General features: G+C 44.6%; 2 protein-coding genes across 2 annotated transcripts in view; one reads left to right on the top strand and one right to left on the bottom strand.

Moving 5' to 3' along the window:
• HSBP1L1 (heat shock factor binding protein 1 like 1) overlaps positions 1-7,050 on the top strand; it is a 94,045-nt gene extending 86,995 nt beyond the window's left edge. The window contains exons 2-4 of the mRNA XM_075826534.1: positions 3,363-3,429; positions 5,536-5,627; positions 6,852-7,050. Coding sequence (XP_075682649.1) covers positions 3,363-3,429; positions 5,536-5,627; positions 6,852-6,857 — 165 coding nt within the window. The 3' untranslated portion in view covers positions 6,858-7,050. The remainder of the gene's footprint in view (positions 1-3,362; positions 3,430-5,535; positions 5,628-6,851) is intronic.
• Positions 7,051-9,196: 2,146 nt separating this feature from the next.
• The window catches only part of TXNL4A (thioredoxin like 4A), a 29,891-nt gene continuing 12,481 nt past the window's right edge, over positions 9,197-26,606 (bottom strand). Inside the window, exons 3-4 of the mRNA XM_075826541.1 lie at positions 23,172-23,275; positions 9,197-10,727 (exon numbers count right to left, since the gene is read on the bottom strand). Of these exons, the coding sequence (XP_075682656.1) occupies positions 10,556-10,727; positions 23,172-23,275 (276 nt within the window). The 3' untranslated portion in view covers positions 9,197-10,555. The remainder of the gene's footprint in view (positions 10,728-23,171; positions 23,276-26,606) is intronic.

Below are 26,606 nucleotides of genomic sequence, written 5' to 3' on the forward strand. Positions count from 1 at the left end.
AACATGGTGTCAAAAAACGAATCTTGTAAAATCTCCACTCCAAATACTAAATGGCGCTCCTTCCCTTTAGAGCCTTGCTGTGTGTCCAAATAGCAGTTTATGACCACTTATGGGGTATTTCCCTACTCTGAAGAAGTTGCTTTACAAATGTTACGGTGCTTTTTCACTTTTATTTTTTGAGAAAATGAAAAATGTTAAACTAATGCTACGTGTTATTGGAAAATAATGTAATTTTTCATTTTCACTGCCCATTTGTAATAAAATTTATGAGACACATGTGGGGTCAAAATACTCACTACCCCCCCTAGATGAATTCCTCAATGGGTGTAGTTTGCCAAATGGAGTCACTTTTGGGGGGTTTCCACTGTACTGGTACCTAAGGGGCTTTGCAAAAGCGACATGGTGGAGAAAAACCAATCCAGCTAAATCTGCTCGCCAAATGGTGCTACTTCCCTTCTGAGCCCTGATGTGTATTCATACAGTGGTTTATTACCACATATGGGGTATTGCCGTACTCTGGAGAAGTTGCTTTACAAATGTTGGGGTGCTTTTCCTCATTTATTTGATGAGAAAATGAAACATTTTGACCTAAAGCTACATCTTTAATTTTTACTGCTCAATTCTAATGAAATCTATGAAACACCTGGGGGTCAAAATGCTCACTACACCCCTAGTTTAATTCCTCTAGGGGTGTAGTTTCCCAAATGGAGCCACTTTTGGGGGGGTTTCCACTGTACTGGTACCTTAGGAGCTTTACAAATGAGACATGGTGTCGAGAAATTAATCCAGCAAAATCTGTACTCCAAAAGCTAAATGGCGCTCCTTCCCTTCTGAGCCCTGATGTGTATTCATAGTGGTTTATTACCACATATGGGGTATTTCCGTACTCTGGTGAAGTTGCTTTACAAATATTGGGGTGCTTTTCCTCATTTATTTGTTGCAAAAATATTAAAATTTCTGAGGTAAAGCTACATCTTATTGAAAAATAATGTAATTTTTCATTTTCACTGCCCAATTCTAATGAAATCTATGAAATACCTGTGTGGTCAAAATGATCACTACACCCCTAGATGAATTCCTCTAGGGGTGTAGTTTCCCAATGGAGTCACTTTTGGGGGGTTTCCTTTGTTTTTGCACCACAAGACCTCTTCTAACCTGACATGGTGCCTGAAATATAATTTAAGAAAAGGAAGGCCAAAAAGTCCAGTAGGTGCTTTTTTGCTTCTGGGGCCTTTGTTTCAGGCCCGTAGCACACTAGGGCCACATGTGGGATATTTCTAAAAACTGCAGAATCAGGGCAATAGATATTCAGTTGTGTTTCTCTTGTAAAAACCTTCAGTATTACCGGAAAAATTGATTAAAATGGAACTTCTGCAAAAAAAAATGAAATTTGCAAATTTCCCTTCCACTTTGCTTTAATTCCTGTGACACGCATAAAGGGTTAAGAAACTTTCTAAATGTTGTTTTGAATACTTTAAGGGGTGCAGTTTTTAAAATGAGGTGATTTGTGGGGGTTCCTAATATATAAGGCCCTCAAAGCTACTTCAGATCTGAACTGTTCCCTAAAAAAAATACCCTTTTGAAATTTTCTTGAAAATATGAGAAATTGCTGCTAAATTATAAGACTTGTAACGTCCTAGAAAAATAAAAGGATGTTCAAAAAATGATGCAAACAAAGTAAACATATGGGAAATGTTAACTAGTCAATATTGTGTGTGGTATAACTATCTGTCTTACAAGCAGATATTTGAATTTAGAAAAATGCTAATTTTTGCAAATTTTCTCTAAATTTTGGTGTTTTTCACAAATAAATATTGAATTTATCGACCAAATTTTTTCGCTAACATAAAGTACAATATGGCTCGAGAAAATCTCAGAATCGCTTGGATAGGTAAAAGCATTCCAGAGTTATTACCACATAAATTGACACGTCCGATCTAAAAAATGAGGCTGTGTCATATGGTCCAAAAGTGGCTGTGTCCTTAAGGAGTTAATAATGTGGAACGTCCTTCTTAAGTAGTTTTCCTTTGATTGGGCACACCTGGCAAACTAATTATCATAGGAGTCTGAGTTTGATTACAATGATCCAAAGAGCCCTAAGGGTATGTGCACACGAGAAGTGGCTTTTACGTCTGAAAAGACAGACTGTTTTCAGGAGAAAACAGCTGCGTCATTTCAGACGTAAAAGCTCCTCCTCGTATTATGCGAGGCGTTTTTGACGCTCGTAAATCTTGAGCTGCTCTTCATTGACTTCAATGAAGAACGGCTCAAATTACGTTGCAAAGAAGTGTCCTGCACTTCTTTGCCGAGGCAGTCATTTTACACGTCGTCGTTTGACAGCTGTCAAACGACGACGCGTAAATGACAGGTCGTCGGCACAGTACGTCGGCAAACCCATTCAAATGAATGGGCAGATGTTTGCCGACGTATTGGAGCCGTATTTTCAGACGTAAAACAAGGCATAATACGCCTCGTTTACGTCTGAAAATAGGTCGTGTGAACCCAGCCTTAGACACAATACCATCCATGAGTTTAATTGAAAAACGAATAATTAAATGTTTGACACTTAAATCCAATGTGCATAATAATTTGGAACACGGTGTATATGTGAACAATGGCAGAAATAAAAAAAACACGAAAGTTAAAGGGGTTGTAGAGGATCAGAAAAACATGGTTGCTTTCTTCCCAAAACGGTGCCACACCTGTCCACAGGTATGGTCTGTTATTGCAGCTCATCTCCATCACTTCAATAGAGCTGACCTGCAATGCCAGACACAACACAGACAGGTGTGGCGTGGCTTCAGAAAAAAAAGCAACCATGCTTTTCTAGTCCAGAACAACCCCTTTAAGTTCTTTTTTTAATAATTTTTGTGCTATTTTTTACTGGGGTTTTTTTTTTCTCTTTAATTTAATAATGTTTTTCAATTTACTATATTAATTTTTTACCATAAGTGCACAGGTTAGCAGTAAACACATTATCTGTCTTCCCATGCTGTCCCCATAGAAAGAGCTCACTAATTATTTTAGTTCCGTCACAATACAGGATCGGGCTGTCACACATCCTGGTGGAGGAGCAGCGCACTGTGCCATCTAAGAGAGCATGTAAATTAACAGACTTCTGGCACAGGGACCATGCCGTTAATTTACATGGGGTGGGTGTAGGAAGGGGTCAAGAGTAAGTTGGACTACTAGCAATGCTTGGTTATTTTAATCATGTTTATATAATACTGAAGATCTTCTATCAGGTTTTCAATATATCTCCTCGCATCTACATGATCTCTAACTTTGTGTTAACAAACATAAACTGCTATAAAATATACATTAAGGTAACACAACAATGAATTTTGATTTTTATCTTTCAGGCCGAGGGCCTTTTAAAAAACCTCCAGGAGCGATTCCAGTCGATGTCCGATCAATTAACACAGAGAAATATCCTTTTTTTTTTGTTGACATTTGCAATGTGTGTTCCTTGTTTTCACGGATGTTATATCCTATAATATGGTAGGCGATCTCGTCTTTTCCAATTGACATCAATTGTATTAAAAGAGTAATCTCACTAAAGACACGGATGGCACATTGCTAGGATAAGCCATTAAAGGGGTTTGCCCATCAGGGATATTTATGGCATATACACAGGATATGCCATAAAAGTCAGATACATGCGGGTCCCACCTATGGGACCCGCACCTATCTCTAGAATGTGGCCCCCTAAACCCTGTTCTACCTTTCTCGGCTCCCGCTCCCTCCTGGCCACTTCCTGATTATATGGTCGGGAGTTACAAAAATAGCGTAGCTCGCTGAACTATGCTGTTTCTGTAACTCCAATAGAAGTGAATAGCAGTTACGGAAGCAGTGTAGCGCGCAAGCTACACTGTTTCGGTAACTGCAATTCACTTCTATGCTATTTTCGTAACTCCTGACCATCTAAATCAGGAAGTGGTCGGGAGCCGAGAAAGGTAGAACGGGGTTCAGGGGTCCCCGTTATAGAGATAGGTGAGGGTCCCAGAGGTGGGATCCGCAACTATCTGACATTTATGGCATATCCTTATGGATATGCTATAAATGTTCCGGATGGGCAAACCCCTTTAATGTCCAGATGGTGGGGCCCCAACAACCACCAATCACTAAAAAGAAATGACAGTCGCTCTAGGAAATGGCCTTAAGGTCCTATTACACCGCCTAATATGGGCCGTAAACGAAAGCGCCGATCATAGAGACCGCTTGTTGATCAGCACTCGTTTGCTCCTTTCACAAGAAAAAATTAGTGGTTGTGTATAGGGGCGAGTGATCGTTACTTCAATCATTCACCATACATTTCCAGCATGTCGGAACCACATCTCCCTGAAATGTGCTGCCTACAATAAGAATATTTAATGCTGCATAAAAGAGCAGATCAGCCAATCTGTTTACACAGGGAAATGATTGGGAACGAGCGTTCATATGAATGCTCGTTTGTCCAATCATTCGCACGTGTAAAAGGGCCCTTAGATGTTATATTACAGTCATCGTTGGCATATTAACAAAGAATAGAAAAAAAATTGTGTTCGATTTCTCATAAACCAAGGTCAGGTAAAGGAGGCACAAGAAAGAATATGGGCCAATAATGCTTAATCTAGTCACCCATGCTTTGAAAAATTCCACTCTCTATACTAGTCCTTCTCAATGAATTAGAATATCATCAAAAAGTTAATTTCAGTAATTCAATTAAAAAGTGAAACTCATATATTCTATAGATTCATTACACACAGAGTGACCTATTTTCAGGATGGTTTTCTTTTAATGTTGATGATTATGGCTAACATGTAATGAAAACCCAAAATTTAGTCTCTCAGAAAATTAGAAGAAGATTATATAAACACAATCTCAAAAATGATTTTTAATACCGAAATGTTGGCCTACTGAAAAGTATGTACAGTATATGCCCTCAATACTTGGTTGGGGCTCCTTTTGCATGAATTATTACATCAATGCGGCGTGGCATGGAGGCGATCAGCCTGTGGCACTGCTCAGGTGTTATGGAAGCCCAGGTTGCTTTGATAGCAATAATGCATGCAAAAGGAGCCACGACCAAGTATTGACTGCATATACTGTACATAATTTTCAGTAGGCCAACATTTCAGTATTAGAATTCATTTTGTAAATTGGGCTTATATAATATTCTAATTATCTGAGAGACTAAATTTTGGGTTTTCATTAACTGTTAGCCATAATCATCAACATTAAAAGAAAAAAATGCTGGAAATAGATCGCTCTGTGTGTAATGAATCTATAAAATATACGAGTTTCACTTTTTGAATTGAATTACTGAAATAAATTAACTTTTTGATGATATTCTAATTCATTGAGAAGGACTAATATATGGCTGGAGGACGCCTATAATAGGCACATTAGAGGACTGCAAGGTGACTTGTGTATTTGACAGAAAGCAGACTATAACTACATATTTAGTATCTCATGCTTTCCGGTTTTATCTTTTATATATATTAAAAGCTATTATTTATGCAATCTTATATAATATTTTCCTGAATATATTACTGGATGAAATGGGTTCTAACATTGAGGTACTACAAAAGGACGTCAGTGATCTTATGACTCAAGCAGGCATAGAAAACAAAGATGATGTTGCGGTAAGTATTAACGTACAAAAAAAACACTAAGTAAAAAGGGAATCAATTGTGGTTATGTGGATGGACACACAGGTGCACAGCTTGTTACAGTACAGTTATCAGCGCTGTGGCTTGGTCGTTCATCACAGGACTAGGACAGATTTTTATCTTCTGGAATAAACAATGACGTTTCCCGTTATATGACAGCAAGCAGAGATCTTTAAAACGATGAGGAATTGATAGAAAAAGTATATAGGAAAATTGCATAACTTTTCATTATACAAAGGATAACATTAATTGATAAAAATGGAATGCTCCTTTGTGTTGACCATAGCAATATCACAAAGTGAGGCATCACTATCGATGAAAAGGTGACTAAACTATAACGTTTGTTTGGCCATTAGAAAACAATTCTTAAAACCCAGAAAACGGCTTTAATTAGAAATAAACCGACTTGAAAGACACTGCTCTAGGGAATAGCGGCAGCAAATAATTTGAACTTACAGTAGGGCTGATGATTTGGAGTTGTCGAGATCAGGAGACTATTCATGATTATGCGCAATTGCAAATGTCCGTTTCTGCTCATTCTGATTGGACGCTAGAGCAGTCACTCAGAGCAGAGGGGAGTTGGCAGCACTCAATGAAGAGAGCCCGGAGCACTGAATAAAGGGACCGCCTCCATGGCATGTGCGGCGACATGAAAATGTAGACTTCTGGGTCGTGTATGATTATGCTCCTCTCCACGTCTTGTACAAAGTGATGTCCGTTTTGAAGGCTCAAAGCTCCTGCCAGATTCCCTTTAATAATATTTTATGGAATTGCCGTTTAAATCAACACTAAATAGATCTTCTCCGGGCAAAATTATAGATGTGATGGGGTATATGAAGTAATACTACCTGGCGCCCTCCTCTGGTGTGGATCCGCTGTTTTAGGTTCCCCTCTGTTGTCTCAAAATGGCTGCAGCTCTTCTTAGACAGTCTGAGTCACCCTCTGTTCACGGATTGGACAAATGCTGAGCAGCTCTAGCCAATCCGAGAACAGGGGGAGTGTCTCAGACTTGTAGTCTAAGAAGCGCTGCGGCCATCTTGGGCAGCACAGAGGGGACCCTAAAATAGAAGATCCACGGCCATCAGATATTATTACTCCATATACACCATCAGAATTAAAATGTTGTCCCAGGACCGGAGGGTTGCGTTAATTCTTGAAAATGATATTTATATATGTATCCTTTTTTTTTTTTTTCAGCATTGACATGGATCAGAAGATTTTCTACGTTGTATTTTTTATCATGTTTAATAAACTTTTATACTAAAATTGTTATTAAATAAATACTGCTATTTTACCATATTAGATACCTTAGAGGTTTTGCACTTATGTTTCTAGCTTATGGCTGAAGGGAATTAAAATATGCAGCTACTCATAGCTAACATTTTGTGCCTCCTATTTTACAGAGTGTTATAAAAATAAATTCTAGATTTAGTGTACCTGTGTAATTTTCTCATGAAAACCTAGGGGGCACTATTGATTCAGAACGGAATTATTTTTTTTATTGAATTGCTGTAATGCATTTGATAAAAAGATGTAAACCTTCCCAATTTAGCAATAGAAAATATGAAAATTGGGAGTCCTCAGTAGTCAATGCCTTTTAATGGCTAAGTGAAATGATGATGGTAAATAGCAAGCTTTCGAAACCTAAGTAGTATAGATGGAACGGTGGATCAGTCGTTAGCAGTACTGGGATCAAATCCAATCAAGGGCAATATCTGCATGGAATTGGTGTATACACCCAGTGTTTGCGCGGGTTTTCTTCCAAAAACCATACTGATAGGTTAATTGGCTTCCTATGAAATTAACGTTAACTTTAGTTTTGGATTTTTGGTTTAGAATGCGCTGCGAGGACACATGGCGCTCTGAAATATTGTAATTCCATAGTTACGTAAATCCAGGACCGGTCAAGGCCGAATGACAATAGGAGGGAAAATTACAGTCATCATTGACATATTAATGTACATATAAGGAAAATTGGTCTAATTTAGGGAAAAAGCGGTTGTTTGACTTTATCTGACCCTAGTTTAGGATACATCAGAGGTACAATATGGGCCCATAACAGTCCACGGGCACCATATTGCGAATGCATAATACGACCGTGTGCATGAAGTTTAAAGCTGCATTCAGACGCCCATAACGCAGCTCCCTGATTTGTCCTGATAGGATCTAATCCAAAATGCTAAATATATCATATTATAATGGCAGTCCGAATATAGCCTTAGGGCTTGTCCACACAACGAAAATTTCTGCAGCATTTACGCATCAATTAGCGGAAAATTCTGCTGCAGTTTTTTGGTGAGTTTTTTTTTTTTTCAAGGGCTGTTTGATGATGATATTTCTTCTTCCTGTGATGTAATTCCAGCCCCTATAAGAAATTCTGCAGCAAATTACGTGGTACATCAGAAAAACGCAGGAAATCAGTCCACCTTCTGCAGCAATAATTGATATGCTGAGGAACTAGAATTACGCCCCGTAGGTGAACTCCTGGACTGAATTTTTCCGCAGCGTGAATGACATTTGTTAAATCACACCTATTCTGCTGCTTATTTTTCATCCGCAATTCTGGACGGAAAATACGCAGGAATTCCGTTACACGTGGACAAGCCCTTAGGCCCCATGCACACAAACGTAAAAACGCCCGTAATCATGGGCTGTAATAATGGCTCGTAATTACGGGCCCATAGACTTCTATTGGCCACTGGTACCTCCCCGTATGCTTACGGGAAGGTGCCCACGCCGTTGAAAAATATAGAACATGTCCTATTTCAGGCCGTAATTACGGCACGGGCAGGTCCATAGAAGTCTATGGGGCTCCCGTAATTACGGGTGACTACGTGTGTGCACCCGTAATTACGGGAGCGTTGCTAGGCGACGTTAGTGGATAGTCACTGTCCAGGGTGCTGAAAGAGTTAAACGATCGGCAGTAACTCTCAGCACCCTGGACAGTGACTTCCGATCACAATATAGATCAACTTGTAAAAAAAAAAATAGCAGTTCATACTTACCCAGAACTCCCTGCTTCTTCCTTCAGTCCGGCCTCCCGGGATGACGTTTCAGCCCATGTGACCGCTGCAGCCAATCACAGGCTGCAGCGGTCACATGGACTGCAGCATCATCCAGGGAGGTCGGACTGGATGTCAAGAGAGGGACGCGTCACCAAGACAACGGCCGGGTAAGTATGAATTTCTTTTACTTTTACTACGGAAAGGGCTGTCCCTTCTCTCTATCCTGCACTGATAGAGAGAAGGGCTGCCGATTAGTGCAGTGCAAACGTGCCCGTAAATACTGGTGCAATATGGGTCGAATACGTGTGACCAAGGACCCGTATTAACACCAGTATTTACGGGAGGAAAAAAATACGTTCGTGTGCATGAGGCCTAACTCTTTGGATCCAATCCCTTTCAGTTAAAGGAAAAAAAAAATCTAAAGGCAATAGATTTGCAACCAAGGATTGGGATCCTTGCGAAGAGTCCCTCATAAAAAACATTTCTGTTAATGTAAGCATATTGGCAATAATGTTATAAAAAAACACTACTATGAAGTTCACAGCACAAACTATTTTATTCCAAGCCTATTTTATGGCCTGACTTGTCAAGTTAAAAATTTAAAGGGGTTGTCCAGACCCAAAAAATTGATGGCCTATTCTCAGGATAGGCCATCAATATGTAATCAATTGGGGTCAGCTGTTTTGAAAGGGCCGCAGCGCTGTTTCCCCTTAAGTTCTTTTACTGCTCGCACTGAATGGTCAACACACTTGTTGCGGCGGTTCACAGTATTACAGCCTTCTCTCAAGTGAATAGAAGGCTGTAATACTGTGAACCGCCACCATCAGGGTGAGAAGTAAACGAAACAAAGGGGAAACAGCGCTTGTACGAGCAATGCGGTCCCTTCAAAACAGCTGATCGCCGGTGTACCGGGAGTCGGACGGCGATCAATCACATATTGATGGCCTATCCTGAGGAGAGGCCATCAATTTTCAGACTGGACAACCGCTTTAAACCACTTGTCAATTACAATTGATTTCCTAAGATTTCAAAACGGTTGTGTTTCCATGTTCTTTTCTGCAGGCAAAATTATAAATTCACATTGAAATTTCCAACTATTCAAGAAATGCAGACTTCTAGATTTTAGGTGTAAAAATACAGTACTTGAAATTGGGATTAATCCCCTTCCTTCCCAGTAGTGCTCAGTCTAATGTCCTTATCTCAGAACTGAGGATCATGTAATGACCATATGACAGACACAGCTGTCTTCTAAAACAAAAGCTACAAATTTCAGATTTATTAAACACAATACAAAAAGGACAAATACTTTTTTATTAACATAAATAAAACATTTAAAAGGGGATTTTCCACAGCATATGTCAGATGCGGGTCCCACCTCTGGTACCCACATCTCTCTCTAGAACTGGGGCCCCTAATCCCAGTTCTAGCTTTTTGTGCAAACGCTGACTCTGGGCCACTTCCTGATTACATGGTCGGAGTTACGGAAACGGCGTAACTCCTGACCATGTAATCAGTAAGTGGCCGGGAGTCAGCAGGAGCACCAAAAGCTAGAACGGGGTTTAGGGGAGCCCCGTTCTAGAGATCGGTGCAGGTCCCAGAGGTGGGACCCGCATCTATCTGACATTTGTGACATATCCTGTGGATATGTCATAAATGTCCCTCATGGGAAACCCCCTTTAAGGCTTGAACCTTTGTGATTTTCAGCTCTCGGATTAGGAAGCTTGTAAAGCTCATAACACATCCTAGTTGTCAAAAGTTAACAAACAGTACAATGGCTCACTTCTTCATAACGCTTAAGTCGATGATCTCATGACAGTTCTTAAGGTCTAAATTGATGTTGGCATAATAGAAAATATGTATGTATAAAAAGCACCATATCCACAGACTGTAACAGCTTCAGTATCTGTACTTTGTGGAGTAGTCCTTGGGAGACACCACTAGACCTCTGCCCTTTCTGGCACCTCTGTAAACTGTTTCCACAATATCAATCATCTCCTGTTTGTCTTCCATTGCCCAATTAATCTTGTTATTGTTACCAGTTCCTAAATCAATCATAATGTGCTTGTTCCTGTTGTGGGGACAAACAAGAAGAAAATATTATTATGTACGAGCAGAATCAGCGCATAATGGCACTGCGGTACTAAAGAATAGCATATGTATGGAAACATTAAAGTGTTTGTCCAGGATAGAAAAACATGGCTGCTGTCTTCCAGAAACAGCGCCATACCTATCCATTGGTTGTGTGTGGTATTGTAGTTTGGCTCCATTGAAGTAAATGGGGCTGACATGCAATACCACACACCACCTATGGACAAGTGTGGCACTGTTTCTGAAAGAAAGCAGCCAAGTTTTTCTAATCCTGGACAACCCCTTTATGGCTACGGCTCCATTGCCTGGCAAGTTGCGGTAAAACAAAGACATTACCACAACTCTTGCGCAACATCAAAATTTTCTTATGGGGAGATAAGGCGTGTGAAAATCGCAAGAATTCAAATATTTTCTGAATTCTTATGACCATCGCAGGTCACCCGTGCGATCGCTGCCTGAGACTCCCGTTACAAAAAAAAAAAGTTTTCTTCTATAAAAAATAGTTTTCTTTAGTAAAAGTGTGAAAAAATAAAAAAATACATATTTGGTAACGCCACGATCTTAACGACCCAAATAATAAAGTTGACATGTTATTTTAGCCACATGATTTACGACAAAAGACAATGATGGAATTGCTTGGTTTTCTACCACATATTGTACTTTATGATAGTGGAAAAATTTGGTCGATAAATTCAACATTTATTCGGGAAAACCACCAAAATGTAGAGAAAATTTGCAAAAATTTTCAGTTTTCTAAATTTAAATGTATCTGCTTGTAAAACAGATAGTAATACCACACAACATAGTCACTAGTTACCATTTCCCATATGTGTACTTTATGTTTGCATCGTTTTTTGAACATCCTTTTATTTTTCTAGGACGTTACAAGGCTTAGAACTTTAGCAGCAATTTCTCAAATTTTCAAGAAAATTTCAAAAGGCTATTTTTACAGGGGCCAGTTCAGTTCTGAAGTGGTTTTGAGGGCCTTATATATTAGAATACCCCAATAAATCACCCCATTTTAAAAACTGTACCCCTCAAAGTATTCAAAACAGCATTCAGAAAGTATTTTAACCCTTTAGGCGTTTCACAGGAAATAAAGCAAAGTAGAGGGGATATTTACAAATGTCTCTTTTTTTTGCCGAAATTCATTTGCAATAAAAAAAAATTGTAACACAGAAGGTTTTACCAGAGAAATGCCACACCAGCAGTGACTAGCAAGGAGGGAGGTTGTGTGTTTGAGAGCTGCTGTGTGTGTACTGTGAGTGTGCTGTGTGGACCACACCTGGAATCCAGGGAGTTTCCTTTCTTTCACCAGCCCAGGTTCCTATCACCTGCCTGGGCTAAGGAAGCTTCCCTGAAGGAGGCTCCATTCATACATGGAGCCTCAGACCTCTACCCCCTGGAGCATGCAGGCGGGGGGTAGAGGGTCTTCCCAACCTGCTGGGAACGTGCAGCCAACATCAGGGGTGAGAAGGTCATCCCGTGGAAAGATCTGTGCGGCCCCCCCTGATGCTGGGGCTCTGGAAGGAGCCAGGAGGAGAGACATGGAGGATCATCCAGGTGGAGGACTAGAAGGCCCAGCAAGGCAAGTCACCCGACCCAGGGACCAGAGTACGGTCGACGAGTGGGGGCTACTGCGGTCGGGAGAGTCTGGAGACCTTCAGCTCCCGCCTAGCTGCCCGGCTGGAAGAATACCGGGACCTCAGTAAGTCCCTGCGGCGGCTGCGGGAAGATCTGGCGGTCGCAAGGGGACGAGCCGCGAAAACATCAGGCGCCAAGAGGTCCCGATATAATCTACAGGTAAAGGAACTACTTGAAGAAATTAATATGGTGGAGGAGAGGAAGATGGAGATTGTGGTCGGTGGGGGAGCCTTCGGGGAGAAATTGGAGAATGATGAAAGGTTTTCCCTGATGGCGTCCCCCACGCAAAGTAATGAAACCCCCTGCAAAAGGGGAGTAAAAGCATTGGCTGCTAAAGGTGCAGTGGAAGCTGCAGAGAAGGAGGCCGCAAAATTGGAGGCCGCAGAAGTGGAGGCCACAGAAATGGAGGAAAGCGTGGAGGTGGAGAGGACGCCAACCCGGGAGGAGACGGGCTCGGAGGACCCCTGGGAAGGCAGTAACGGAGGGGCAAGTGGGGAACTTTCCTGCAGCCAAGGTGTGCAAAACTTTGAGTCGGGCAGTGAGCACCCCCCGGGGTTGCTCACGCAAATACAGCTGCAGGAGTCCCCAGTGTCCCTCCAGAACTTTTGTTTTGGAGCTGAATTGCCACCGGAGGAGGAGAAAACAAAAAAGAAAAAACTATGGAAGATGAGGCGGAAAAAGGCAAAGGGGAAGACAGGTGGAGTATCTTTACAAATATTCCTACCTGTCTTCCTTGCGTTCCGGACCGGGAGAGAGCTCGGTTCGGGGCGCAAACCCTGCAAATCCCCCAGCTCCGGCCTCTGCAGTGGGGTCGTGGCGGGTATGTGGGCAGAAAGATATGGTGCTGGTTTTGTGGCCGTCTCCTGTAAAGGAGGTGGTGTCGATGGCCACGTGGCGCTAGGGGGCGTGTCCCCGTGTCTGGCGGATGGGGAACCTCAGAAGCCGGCCTCTGGCGCAAGCCGGAGACCGGGGGGAACCAGAAACCGGATGTGGCGCCGGAAAACCGTAAGTCTGCTGGTCATGTGACTCGGCCGGCGGACGCACCAAAGAGTGTTGCGGCAGCGAGTTGTGGCGGTAGGAGAGGCTCCGGCACTGCTGGCCACCCCCTGACGGGAGGGGGGGGGGTGGTTTGGTGCCGGGAGCGGCTCTAGCTGTGCCTGCGGCCGCTCCATCTGCATCGCCGCAAGGCGGTGGGAGGGGTTTAGCGGGCACGGGGGGGTGACGGCAACCCTCCTCCCGAACATTGCATTGGTGGCGCAGCAGAAATGGAGGTCGGTGAAGCGGAGGGTGCTGAGGGATTGCCGCCTGAGATATCCGGTGGCGCCCCAGAAGTATCGCCACCTGATGATGTGGAGACCCCAAAAACGACAAAAACAACATATAAAAAGCCTATGGACAAAAGGAAGAACTCCGTAACCAGCCTGGCCGGTATGAAAGTTGTGGAGAGGAATGTAAGTGGAAATGTAAATATTGATGGTAATGTTAGTAATATTGTTGGTGGTGGTAATGTTGTGGATATTAATGTTATGGATGTTAATGTGGGTTGTAATATTGTGGGGGGAGTGTCAACCAGTGGCGGGCCGGTTGCTCCTTCTGCCAGAGCGCCCGGCAGGTCGTATGCGGGCGTTGTGGTGGGGGGACCGTCGGTTTGCAACAGCGCCTCCTAGAAGCCTTAAGGGAGGGGAAGCAGACAATAACAGTAGGGGGAGTGCAGAAGGACTTATCCTTTTGGATAAATAGGTATGGTCTGGATGCCTTCCGAGAGAGACGGGGAGATCAGTGGTCGCTCCCAACAACCGGGCCGGCCGTGGCCAGGAGGAATGTGGTCCGTCTCCAGTGGCGTGGCAATGATGCGTGCCCTCCTCGTAAGAGGGTGGTGGAGCTGCTGCTGGAGATGGACTTCAAGGCGAGTGACATCTACGCCTTGATACATCCTCATGGTACGGCTGAGTTTGACATCAGCTTTGTTCAGCCGGGGGGCCTTGAGGTCTTCTGGGGGAACTATGAGCTGGTGAAAAGCGAGCCCGGCTGGCGAGGGTTTGCTGCGCAAGCAATCTCTCGCCAGAATGGTCTCAGGAAAGTGATCGTTCTTACCCGCAACGAGTCGCTTTCCTGTGTGGACATCATGACCTGGTTGGGAAGATACGGTGAGGTAGCAGAGATGCCACGGAATAACTGCAATGAGTTTGGCATCTGGTCGGGAGCCTGGACGTTTATGGTTAAACTTAAGGGTCTGGGGCAGACGGTGTCCCACATACCATCATCTGCATTCTTGGGAAGAGATCGAATCCTTGTCTTCTACCAGGGGCAGCCGAAGCGGTGTCACCGGTGTGGCGACCCCTCACACTTGAGCGCAAGCTGCACTGTGCAGAAGTGCGCTCATTGTGGGGTGGTAGGCCATCTGGCCGCATCGTGTGAGCAGATTAGGTGTAACCCGTGTGGTGACCTAGGTCACCCTTTCAGTCGGTGTCCGCGCTCAGTCGTCAATGTCTGTTCCAACCCTACGGAGAATGTAAGGAGGGAGGTCTCCGTGGGCGAGGGGGTGGACAGAGACGATAGAGCCCAAGAGCAAAGGACGAACGCCAGGAGGGGACCCCCTTCTCGTCAGAGAAGGGCGGAAAAACGCAGAAGGGAACGAGAGCTGAGGAGGACCCAGGAAACTGGGGACTCCTCTGGCTCGGACCTGGATGCCCCCCAGGATACTGATGCTCTTGGGGAGGCCGTACTGGACGAGGAGATAAGGAGGATAGAGAGAGAGCAGAGGGCTGAGGACTCCCAGTCCTCACACTATGAAAGTGTGGAAGAGGAAGGGAGGTCACAGCCTAAAACAAAACAGGGGACACCGGATAACATCAAAACAGGGCTAAAACCATCTGGCCCTGCCCCGGCCAAGGAAGGCAAAACCTGCACCCCCCTGGTGTGCTCCCCCAACCGATACCGTGTTCTCATGGATATTCCAGACCCCCAGGCCGGGGGGAGAGCACGGTAGGGAGTCTAGGAGTCGTTGAGCCTCCTCTTCTGTGGGGGCCACTGTCCCCGGGGGAGGGGGTCGGCCCGGACCCAGGAGATGAGAATGGGAGGGGGGTGGTGGAGGTTATGGACTCCTCAACATCAAAAAAAAGAGGTAAAGATGGAGAGGGGTCCTCCTCAGAGGAAAAAGCAAGGGGTGGGAAGAAGAAAACCGTCTAACTCAATCATTTATGATTGCGGCACCCACTCCGTTGATGCTGGCATCGATTAACGTTGCCAGCATTAAGTCGAATATGGCTAGATTTGCAGCCTTTGATTTTCTCGGCCGGGTTGAAGCTGACATTTTGTTTTTGCAGGAGACCAGACTGTCACTTTTGGCAGAGGTCGTGAAAGCTAGGAGGGAGTGGCGACGTGGGCCCTCTTACTGGTCTCTTGCGGCTGAGCCATATAGCGGGGTGGCGGTACTTTTTACCACACCGGTCACATGCCGGCGGCTGATCGAGTTAGAAATGGGGCGGTGCTTGATCTTAGATGTTCTCATGAGGGGACAAGAACTAAGACTCATTAACATCTACGGTCCCCAGATAAAGTGGGACCGGAAAAGTCTCTTCATGAGGATTAAGCCCTTCCTTTTTACAGTCATTTTTGGAGGGGACTTTAACACTGTCGTTAGGCCCCAAGACAGAGGAGGTTCCAGAAAGGTACTGGCCTATGATAGTGTCGAGTTGAATAGAATAGCTAGTGATACTCGCCTGGAGGGCATCCACATTCGGTATACCCCAGGCCACTCGGGGTTCACCTATCATAGTGGTAGTCGTAGGTCCAGAATAGACAGGTTTTTTTTAAAGGACGACGCCATCTCTTCGGCAGTGTCCGTCGTTGAGGTGGAGTTCTCCGATCACTGTATGATTGTTTTCTTTGAATGTTGCAGAGTCCCTCCAGATGGGAAGAGGTATATGGAGGCTGAATTCTACTCTCCTGGAAGAAGCAGAGATAAGACAGGCCTTCGAGGATTTTCTTCAGAGCCAGGTACCTTTATTGGATCTAGGTGGTACTAAGTCTGAGTGGTGGGAGGTGTTCAAAGAACGGGTGGCAGAGTTTTTCCCGCCAGATCTCGTGCCTCAGGTCCATGAGCAGGTATCGCCTGTATCAAGACATGAGGATGAAACTCGAACATCTAGTCTCAACCGGAGGTAGCCGTGAGGAAATCTCCAGGGTGAAAGCTCTGCTCAAAAGATGCCAATATGATAGGCACACGTCTTTGGTTCTTGAACGGGATTTCGGGAGGTACCGCTCGCCCGACCCTTACAGGAACTGCAAGATGTCAGTGAGTCGTAAGGTGGTGACAGGACTGGTAGATAGTACAGGCTCCCTGATGAGATCCAAATCAGGGATCCTGGAGGTCATCAGATCCTTTTATTCGCAGCTTTTGGGTGAGCAGGATCTAAACCGAGACGAAATGTCGGCTTTCCTGGCTGAAACCATCCCTGAGCCAGGAGCAGACCCCTCGCTTGGTGTTTTGACAGAGTCGATCAAGGAAGAGGAAGTGATGCTGGCGATTGATGGGTTGGCCATCAAAAAGTCGCCAGGCCCAGATGGCTTAACATCTGAGTTTTATAAGGCTTTTAAGGGAACCTTAGTTCCCCTCTTGACTGCGGTTTTTAATGAGTGTCTCTCCTCGGGCACTCTGCCAAAGTCAATGGGCAAGTCGGCCTTGATCATTCTGTCAAAGGGTAAGGATTCGACCCGTATTGAGAACTGGCGTCCCATAGCGCTCCTCAATACGGACAGAAAGGTTCTCGCAAAAGTACTGTTTAATCGGCTGGTGAAGTTTGCACCCCGGCTCCTTTCGTCGGCCCAGCATTGCTCTGTTCCAGGCCGCAGCACCTTTAGTGCTGTCCTCAGTGTCAGAGAGGCAGTGGAGCAGGGACATTCTGGCCGATGGGAGGGGTACATGCTGTCCTTGGATCAGGCCAAAGCTTTTGACCGGGTGAATCACAAGTACCTTTGGTCAGTCCTTCTGAGGTATGGCCTACCGGGTGAGTTCGTTAATTGGCTCCAGACCCTATACGCTGGGGCTGAGTCTTTTGCACTGGTGAACGGTTGGACTGGAACCCCCTTTGAGGTTGGGTCTGGTGTCCGCCAGGGTTGTCCCTTAAGCCCCTTGCTGTATGCTTTCGCGATCGACCCCTTTCTTAGGCGGCTCGATTGTGGGCCATTGGCGGGGGTGGGGAAGGACTTGGAGGGGCCGGAAGCCACTCAGGGGGTGGTTGCGTACGCGGATGACGTCACTATCTTTGTCTCCTCGAGAGGGGAGGCAGAGTGGGTGATGTCAGAAGTTGAGCGCTACTCACGGGCATCTGGGTCCAGGATCAACCGGGACAAGTGTGAAAGTCTCTGGCTGGGCGGGGGGGGGATCCCAGTTTTGATCTCCCGGACACCCTCCCAGAGCCCAAAAGGTCTGCTAAAATCTTAGGTGTTGAATTTGGCCCGGGTGATTACCCCATGAAAAACTGGGAAGGTAGGCTATCAATAGCTGCCCAGAAGGTTGGCCAATGGAAGGGATGGTCTTTGTCCCTTAGGGAAAGGGTTCACCTGGCCAAGGCTTACCTGATGCCCATGTTGCTCTACCTTGGCAGCGTGTGCATGTTGCCAGAACCTCTCTGGACTCGGGTCTATAGCCTGTTCTTCCAACTGTTATGGGGAAAGAGGCTTAACCTAATCAAGAGGGAGGTTACTTACCTACCGAGGAAACTAGGTGGGTTAGGTATGGTTAACCCAGTGGTGTTTCTAGTAAACACCTTCATTAAAATTAATTTGGCAAACTTCTTTGAAAGAGAAAGGGCTCCTCTGTGGATATCCTCCTGCAGGGGATGGTTTCGGCCTTTCTTCCAGGAATGGGAGACAGGAGGCCAAGCGAAAGACCTGCGTGCACCTCCCGGCTTATGCCGCCCCGGTTCTGAAGGTTGTTCGTCGGTGGGGTCTGGAGGCGAGGGAGATCAAGACCATGTCGAGAAAATTTCTTGACAGAAAGGTCTTGTTGACCTGCTTCCAGAAGCCCCTGGCACTCAGGGACTGCCCAAGTAGCGACCTCGGGGTGGGATTAAAACTTTTAAACTCTGTGAGGATTCCCCAGAAGTTTTGGGATCTGGCTTGGCGCTGCTTCCATGGGAGGCTGTATGTAAGGGGCAATCTGAAGTTCAGAAACTCCGATGAAAGAGGTTGTCCTCGGGAGGAGTGCGATGACACGCTGGAAAGCATGGACCATTTCTTGCTTCAGTGTCCCTTCAATGCAGAGGTTTACAAACGGGTGGGTGCCTCCATCGGTTGGCCCGGTCTGACCAACCTCTCCTACGCTGGTTGGGCCTATGGGGCATTCGGAGACCTGGGTGGAAGGGATCATTGCACTTCTTTTTTAGTTAGTTTAGTGATCAGGTATTTCACGTGGAACGCACGGTGCTTAGTATCGACTCAGTGTAAAATCCTCCTGGAGGACGAGGTGTGTAGGAATATCATGGATGACCTGGTGAAGGTCCGGTCTCTGGAGGTTGAGAAACTGGGTGCATCCAAGGCCTCTCGACTTTGGAGGGGCTTTAATTTTAGGGTGCCCTAGGTGGAACCAACCTTCAGGGGGAGGGGAGGGGGTGCCCCTGGGTATTAGACTGGAGGTAGGGGTCCACGCCTGGCCATGACACCGGGAAATAGCGATAGGGACAGAATGAGAGACAGCAGGAGGGACAGATTAGTTTATAAAGTAATAAGGGATAGAGATAGGGCAAGCAAGATAGGTTTAGCGATAGGGACCGGGGTGGTGGTTGGGGGTGGCTTTGGCCTCTGGGCTGGTGCTCTAGGGGGGCTTTCCTCTCTCTCTCTCCTCTGGTGATGGGCTGAGTAAGCACAAGTAGGTTTTTGTTTTGAGCTTTTTTGGAGACAGAAAAAGGGCTTACAAGCAGCCAAACTTAGGTTTTCGGGTTTATGTATATAGTATGGTATTTGGTTATAGTTATGTGTCGATATGGTGTATAGGTCTATGCATGGGTTTGTGTGAATGTTTAGGTAAGATGGGCAGTAGATAGGTGGCCTGGGGGTGTGCCCAGCCTGATTCTGGACTACGTGGACGTGAGGAGGACATGAGACGTGGGATCGGGCTGGCTGGGTGATGTGTTGGGTGGTGGGGGCCAGCATCTGAACTATGCGGACATGGAAGGTGTGATGCTGGTTGGGGGAGGTGATGGGTGGTGATGGATAAGGTAGTATGTACAGGGTTAGGTATGAATGTGGATAAGTTAATAAAAAGGAAAAAAAATATATATATATATATATATATATATATATATATATATATATATATATATATAAAAATAATACAAAAAAAAAACCAATTCTTTTTTTTGGGGGTTTGTGTTGTTGTTTTTTATGTTTGGTTCTTTTCTTTTCATTTACATGGTGCACTGAAGTAAGTGCACCATGGGATGGTAACTTTTATTTTTAGAGTTTATTATTATTATTATTATTTTGTTTATATTTTTGTGATTATTATTTATTTTGTTTTATATATGTGTTTTTTTTTTTTAGGGGGCCATTGGTTGGCACATGGTTTTTAAGAGTATGTTGTATATAGTGTTATAGTTATGTTTTCTTGGGATTGGGGGGGTTTAGGTGTGTGTATGAATGAGTATGGGATTATAGTTATGTATGCATGGGGATTTATGTAAGAAGGGCCAGGCTGGGTAAATTGTACAGAAATGTACATAAGTTTTGTTTTGTTGTGTTTGTTTTGTAAATACCGTTTATTTTGTAATGTTTTATATTTTTCTATTAAAAGAGTACCAGAGAAATACAACTCAATATTTCTTGCCCAGGTCCTGCAGTTTTTAGGAATATCCCACATGTGACCCTAGTGCGGTAATGGACCGAAACACCGGCCTCGGAAGCAAAGGAGCACCTAGTGGATTTTGGGGCCTGCTTATTTTTAGATTATATTTTAGGCACCATTTCGAGTTTGAAGAGGTCTTGTGGTGCCAAAACAGTGGAAACTCCCCAAAAGTGACCCCATTTTGGAAACTAGACCCCTCAAGGAATTTATCTAGGGGTATAATTAGCACTTTGACCCCACAGGTATTTTGCTATATTTATTGGAGTTAGGCCTCATGCACACGACCGTATTTTTGTCCACCCGTAAATACTGGCGTAAATACGGGTCCTTGGTCACACGTATTCGACCCGTATTGCACCAGTATTTACGGACCCGTGCCCGTAAATACGGGTCCGGTGTCACTCGTATTCCACCCGTATTTACGGGCACGTTTTTGGCTGCAAAATTGCACTGCACTAATGTCACATGGGCTGTAACGTCATCCCAGGAGACCGGACTTGAGGAAGAAGCAGGGAGTTCTGGGTAAGTATGAACTTCTATTTTTTTTTTAAATTAATTACGGGAGCCCCATAGACTTCTATGGGCTGCCCGTGCCGTAATTACGGCCTGAAATAGGACATGTTCTATCTTTTTCAACGGCACGGGCACCTTCCCGTAAGCATACGGGGAGGTACCCGTGGCCAATAGAAGTCTATGGGCCCGTAATTACGGGAGTTTTTACGGTCGTGTGCATGGGGCCTTAGTCTGTGAAAATGAAAATCTACTTTTTTTCTGAAATAAGACATTTTTAATATTTACAAGGAATAAAGAAGAAAATTCACCCCAACATTTGTAAAGCATCTTCTCCCGATCACGGAAATACCCCATATGTGGTAATAAACTGCTGTTAGGACCCACGGCAGCGCTCAAAAGGGTGGGAGCGCGCTCCATTTGGATTTTGGAGCACAGATTTTGCTGGATTGGTTTTTAGTGCCATGTCGCGATTGCAACCCCCTGGAGGGAACAAAACAGTGGAAACACCCCAAAAGTGACCCCATTTGGGAAACTACACCCCTCAAGGAATTTTTCTAGGGGTATAGAAAGCATTTATACCACACAGATCTTTTGCAGAGTTTAGTAGAATTAGGCAGTGAAAATGAATATAAACATTTTTGTCCACTAATGTTGAATTTTTTCAGGGATAAAGGAGAAAAAGTCGCCCTAAATTTGTAACGCAACCTCTCCCCAGTACGACAATACCCCACATGTGCTAATAATTTATTTTTTTAATAGAAATTAATTAACCTTTGCAGGACTGATCCTTTTTTGCTTTTCCATTTTGGTTTTTCACTCCCCGCCTTCCAAACGCCATAACTTTTTTATTTTTCCATGAATTGAGCGGTGTGAGGGCTTGTTTTATAACGAGCTGTAGTTTTTATTGGTACCATTTTTTGGTAGATGCAAATTTTTGATCACTTTTCATTACATTTTATTTAGAGCTTTGGTGGCCAAAAACAGTGATTTTGGCGGTTTAAATTCTTTATTTCTTACGGCGTTCATAATGCGCTATAAATGACAATTTTACTTTATTCTGCGGGTCGGTACGATTACGGCGATACCATATGTATATCGTTTTTTTATGTTTTGCAGTGTTTGCACAATAAAATCACTTCTTTATAAAAATAATTTATTTTCTGTGTCACCATATTCTGAGAGCCGTAACGTTTTTATTTTTAAGTCAAAATAGCGGTGTAAGGGCTTGTTTTTTGCGGGACGGGTTGTAGTTTTTATTGGTATTATTTTGGGGTACATGCGACTTTTTGATCACTTTTTATTCTATATTTTGGGAGGGGTGGTGACCAAAAAAATAGTGATTCTGGCATTGTTTTTGTTTATTTTTTTTGCGGCGTTCACCGTGCGATAAAAATAACATTATAGTTTTATAGATTGGGTCGTTACGAACGCGGTGATACCAAATGTGTACTGTTTAACGGTTTCATTTTTTTCCTATAATAAGAGAGACTTATTATAGGAAAAAAAAAATCTTTTATTTTTACACTTTTGTAAAACATTTTAATGAACTTTTTTTTTTATTTTTTCTTTACTTTTTACACTTTTTTTTTTTTTCCTGCAGCTCTGATCGCTGCTAGAATACATTACTCTACCTTGGTAGTGTAACGTATTCCAACTGTCAGTGTGACGTTACCGTCACTCTGACAGTCTACGAGGACCAGCCAGAGGCTGATCCTCATAGGCTTGCATACATGGCAGACCCGGGTGCCATCACAAGCATCAGCAGCCCCCACAATTGTATGGGGGCTGCTGATGTGCTACAAACCCTGTACATGCGGAGATCGCAATCGAGCCCCGCATGTAATGGGTTAACTGCCGAAATCAGCGGCAATGAGCCGCTGATCAGCAACTAGTGGAGTGTCAGCTGTCAGGGACAGCTGACCTCCCGGTTCTCGATGCACACGGTCACCGACACTGTCATCGACAATGTGCATCGCGAACGGCAGTGACGTCCTGTCACTGACAGGAAGTCTATCAGGAGGCTGATACTGATAGGCTTCCGTACATGGTAGACATGGAGGCCATTACTTGGCCTCCGATCGCCATGCTAGCCATCTGTAAACCTCACGATTTCATCGTGAGGTCTGCCGATGAGCTAGAAACCCCTGAATGCGGCGATTGCAATCGATCACCGCAATCAAGGGGTTAATTGCCGAAATCAGCGGAAATAAGCCGCTGACCGGCATACAGTGGAGTGTCAGCTGTCAGGCACAGCTGGCCTCCCGGTTTCCAGTGCACACTGTCGCCAACCACGCAGTAACTGTACGTCCCTGTGCCTTAAGACACTGGCCACATGGACGCACAGTTGCGTCCCGGTGCGCCTAGGGGTTAATATAACTCAGACACTTTTTCAGAAAAGAAAATGAATGTATAAAACCTTACCTGAAGAAGAACATGACCGTACAGGGATCGTATAACTCATACATTTTATTAAAATCAGGTACTTCTGTTATATCCACCAGATAAATCACAGCAAAGTTTTTCACCTGTAGCCAAGTAAGATAATATTAATGATGTGAGATACAAGTAAACCACAGCTATGATTCTTCATTCCCAATACACATTCATGGCAGGCCTCCTACATTCAAAAACAGATATCATGCAGTGCTCTCTTAGGCTGGGTTCACACGAGCACATTAACGTTTCGGCCGGGCACTATGTACAAGGGGGACTGTATGTAGCACTATGTACAGGCTATGTACACGCTATGTAGATGCTATGAAGGGACACAAAGCGCATGGAGTCGTTTGATAGGCATAATTCTGATGGCAGCTTTCCTTTAAGGCTGGGTTCACACGAGCACATTAACGTCCGTAATGGACGGACCTATTTCGGCCGGAAGTCCCGGACCGAACTCAGTGCAGGGAGCCGGGCTCCTAGCATCATAGTTATGTACGACGCTAGGAGTCCCTGCCTCCGTCTCCCATTGAAATTAATGGGAGTCATATTCAGCCGTTTTTTGGCGCATTTTGCGGCGCAGTTTCCGTGTAAAAAAACTCAGTGTGAACTCCCCCTGACAAGGTGTATTATCCTTCTGAAAGAGGCCACTGATATTAGGGAATACTAATGTCATGAAGGGGCGTATGTGGTCTTCAACAATGTTTAGGTAGGTGGTATGTGTCAAAGCAACATCCACGTGAATGCCAGGACCCAAGGTTTCCTAGCAGAATATTGCCCAGATCATCACACTGCCTCTGCCAGCTTGTCTTCTTCCCATAGTGCATCTTGGGAGTCATCTCTTATCAGATAAACAACACACATGCAACCAGCCATCCATATGATGTAAAAGAAAAAATATGATTCATCTGATCAAGTCGCCTTTTTCCGTTGTTCAATAATTGAGTTTTGATTGTCACGTACCCATCGTAGGCACTTGCAGAGGACAGGGGTCAACATGTTACCTGTCTCAGCCCCAAATGCAGCAAGTTGCGAGGTAAAATAAGGGGAATATAACAACTTTTCTACGTGACTTTTGTGCCGCTTATACAACTGTAAAAAAAAGTGGACGGAGTTAAGCGGAAGGGCCAGTCGCGGCTCTACACAGTTACTATAATTTATGGCAGAAGCTGGCAAACAAGTATGGCGCAAATCTATGCCAGCTCATAGTTGGCGTAGATTTCCCTCTCTCGCGCATGGACAGCCAGAGATGCAACTAACTTATTAGGAAGCGTGCGCATCTTAGACGTGTTTTACTCCAACTTTGTTCGTATTCAGACTGGCGTATGATACGTCAAAATAAATTCCCCCCGCATGTGTGCCGACAACTTTCTATCATGGTCAGCATTAACTTTTTCAGAAATTTGTGCTATAGCAACTCTTCTGCGGGTTTGAACCAGATGGGCTATCCTTCACTCCCCACGCGCAATAATCAGACTTGGCTGCTTCAATGGACCACTTTAACCACCGCATACCAGAATAACCCACAAGACCTGCCGTTTTGGAGATTCTCTGAGACAGTCAAATAGCCATCACAATTTGGCCCTTGTCAAAGTCGCTCAGATCCTTGCACTTGCCCATTTTTTGTGCTTTCAACACATCAACTTCAGGAACTGACTGTTCACTTGCAGCCGAATATATCCCACCCTTTGACACGTGCCGTTGTAATGAAATAACCAAAAATAAATTAACTGCAAGGGTACATTTCCATGGTGTGGTGTTTTCAGTTCTAGCACGATAATGTACAAGATAAAGCAGAAATTCATGGTTTGCCATATTTAGTGTTGAAGAACTTGACCTGGCTGCACAAAGTATTGACCCTTTGAATACCTTTAGGCTGGCACATGCAGTGATGCCGTTTTTGTCGCAGATTTTTTTCTTTAACTAAAAAGGTCAACTCCTTGTTTTAACGCAAAAAAAACGACCAAAAACGGCATCAACACAAGTGTGAATCTAGCTTAAAGAGGCTCTGTCACCAGTTTATAAGTGCCCTATCCCCTACCTAATCTGATAGGCGCTGTAATATGGATAACAGCGGTTTTTATTTAAAAAAAAAACTATCATTTTTTAGCAAGTTATGAACAATTTGGGGATTTATGCTAATTAGTTTCTTAATGCCCAACTGGGCGTTTTTTAACTTTTTACCAAGAGGACGTTTTACAGAGAAGTGTATGACGCTGACCAATCAGCGTCATACACTTCTTCATTCCAGCCCAGCTTGTTTAACTTTACCAAAGTGTCTTGAGAGTGAATAGACATCGCCTCCAGCCAGGATGCGATGTTTATTCACACTCCCACTACCTCTGTAAAGTTTCTGTGGGAGTATGTGACAGCACAGCGTGATCTCGCGAGATCACGCTGTGCAGTCAAACGGGCTGGAATGAAGAGAAGTGTATGACACTGATTGGTCAGCGTCATACACTTCTCTGTACAACGCCCACTTGGTAAAAAGTTAAAAAACGCCCAGTTGGGCATTAGGAAACTCATTACCATAAATCTAAAATTGTTCATAACTCAAAAATGATTGTTTTTCAAAATAAAAACACTGTTATCCAATATTACAGCGCCTATCAGATTAGGTAGGGCACTTATAAACTGGCGACGGAGCCTCTTTAAGGACGAACTGAAATGCCAAATGTGAGACGGTAATTAACACTAAATCTAAAATCCTTTTTAGAAGAATGGAGGATGTTATAGCATTTTACGGCTTTAACATGACGAGTTCAGCAAGAACATGGTGAGGTTGTCCCTATACTATCAGCCATGTTGCGTATATCCTCTAAAGTTAAGCTCAGGGACGGATTACCATGAGGGCAATCTGTGCAAGTGCCCGGGGCCCAAGGCAGGAAGGGGGCCCAGTTCGCCCCAGTTCTCCCGAAACGGTTGTTAAAATTATAGCCGGTTCAGAGAACAGATGTGAAGCGGGACCACTCACCCAATTGTATCCCCCGTCCTTAGGACACGAATACAATTGATTACTATTGCGCTGGCGAGACGGGAACTATCAGTTCCTGCCTCACCATTCGGCATTTTAACAATGACACGCCGTTACCCCCGGATGACGCTGCCTGCTTACTGACCAGTGTATTGTCGCTGGAGCGGGGACAGGTGAGAACGTTTTTGTTGTTTTTTTTTCTTCTGTGGGCAGCGTTGGGGGCAATATTTACAGGGCGCAATATCTACAGAGGGCAGTGCTGACTGGCGCCACCTACGGGGGGCAGTGCTGACTGGCGCCACCTACGGGGGCAGTGCTGACTGACGCCACCTACGGGGAGCAGGCTGACTGGCGCCACCTACGGGGGGCAGGCTGACTGGCGCCACCTACGGGGGGCAGGCTGACTGGCGCCACCTACGGGGGGCAGGCTGACTGGCGCCACCTAC

This window comes from Rhinoderma darwinii, chromosome 5 (assembly GCF_050947455.1).
Source record: "Rhinoderma darwinii isolate aRhiDar2 chromosome 5, aRhiDar2.hap1, whole genome shotgun sequence".
Taxonomy (NCBI): Eukaryota; Metazoa; Chordata; class Amphibia; order Anura; family Rhinodermatidae; genus Rhinoderma; species Rhinoderma darwinii.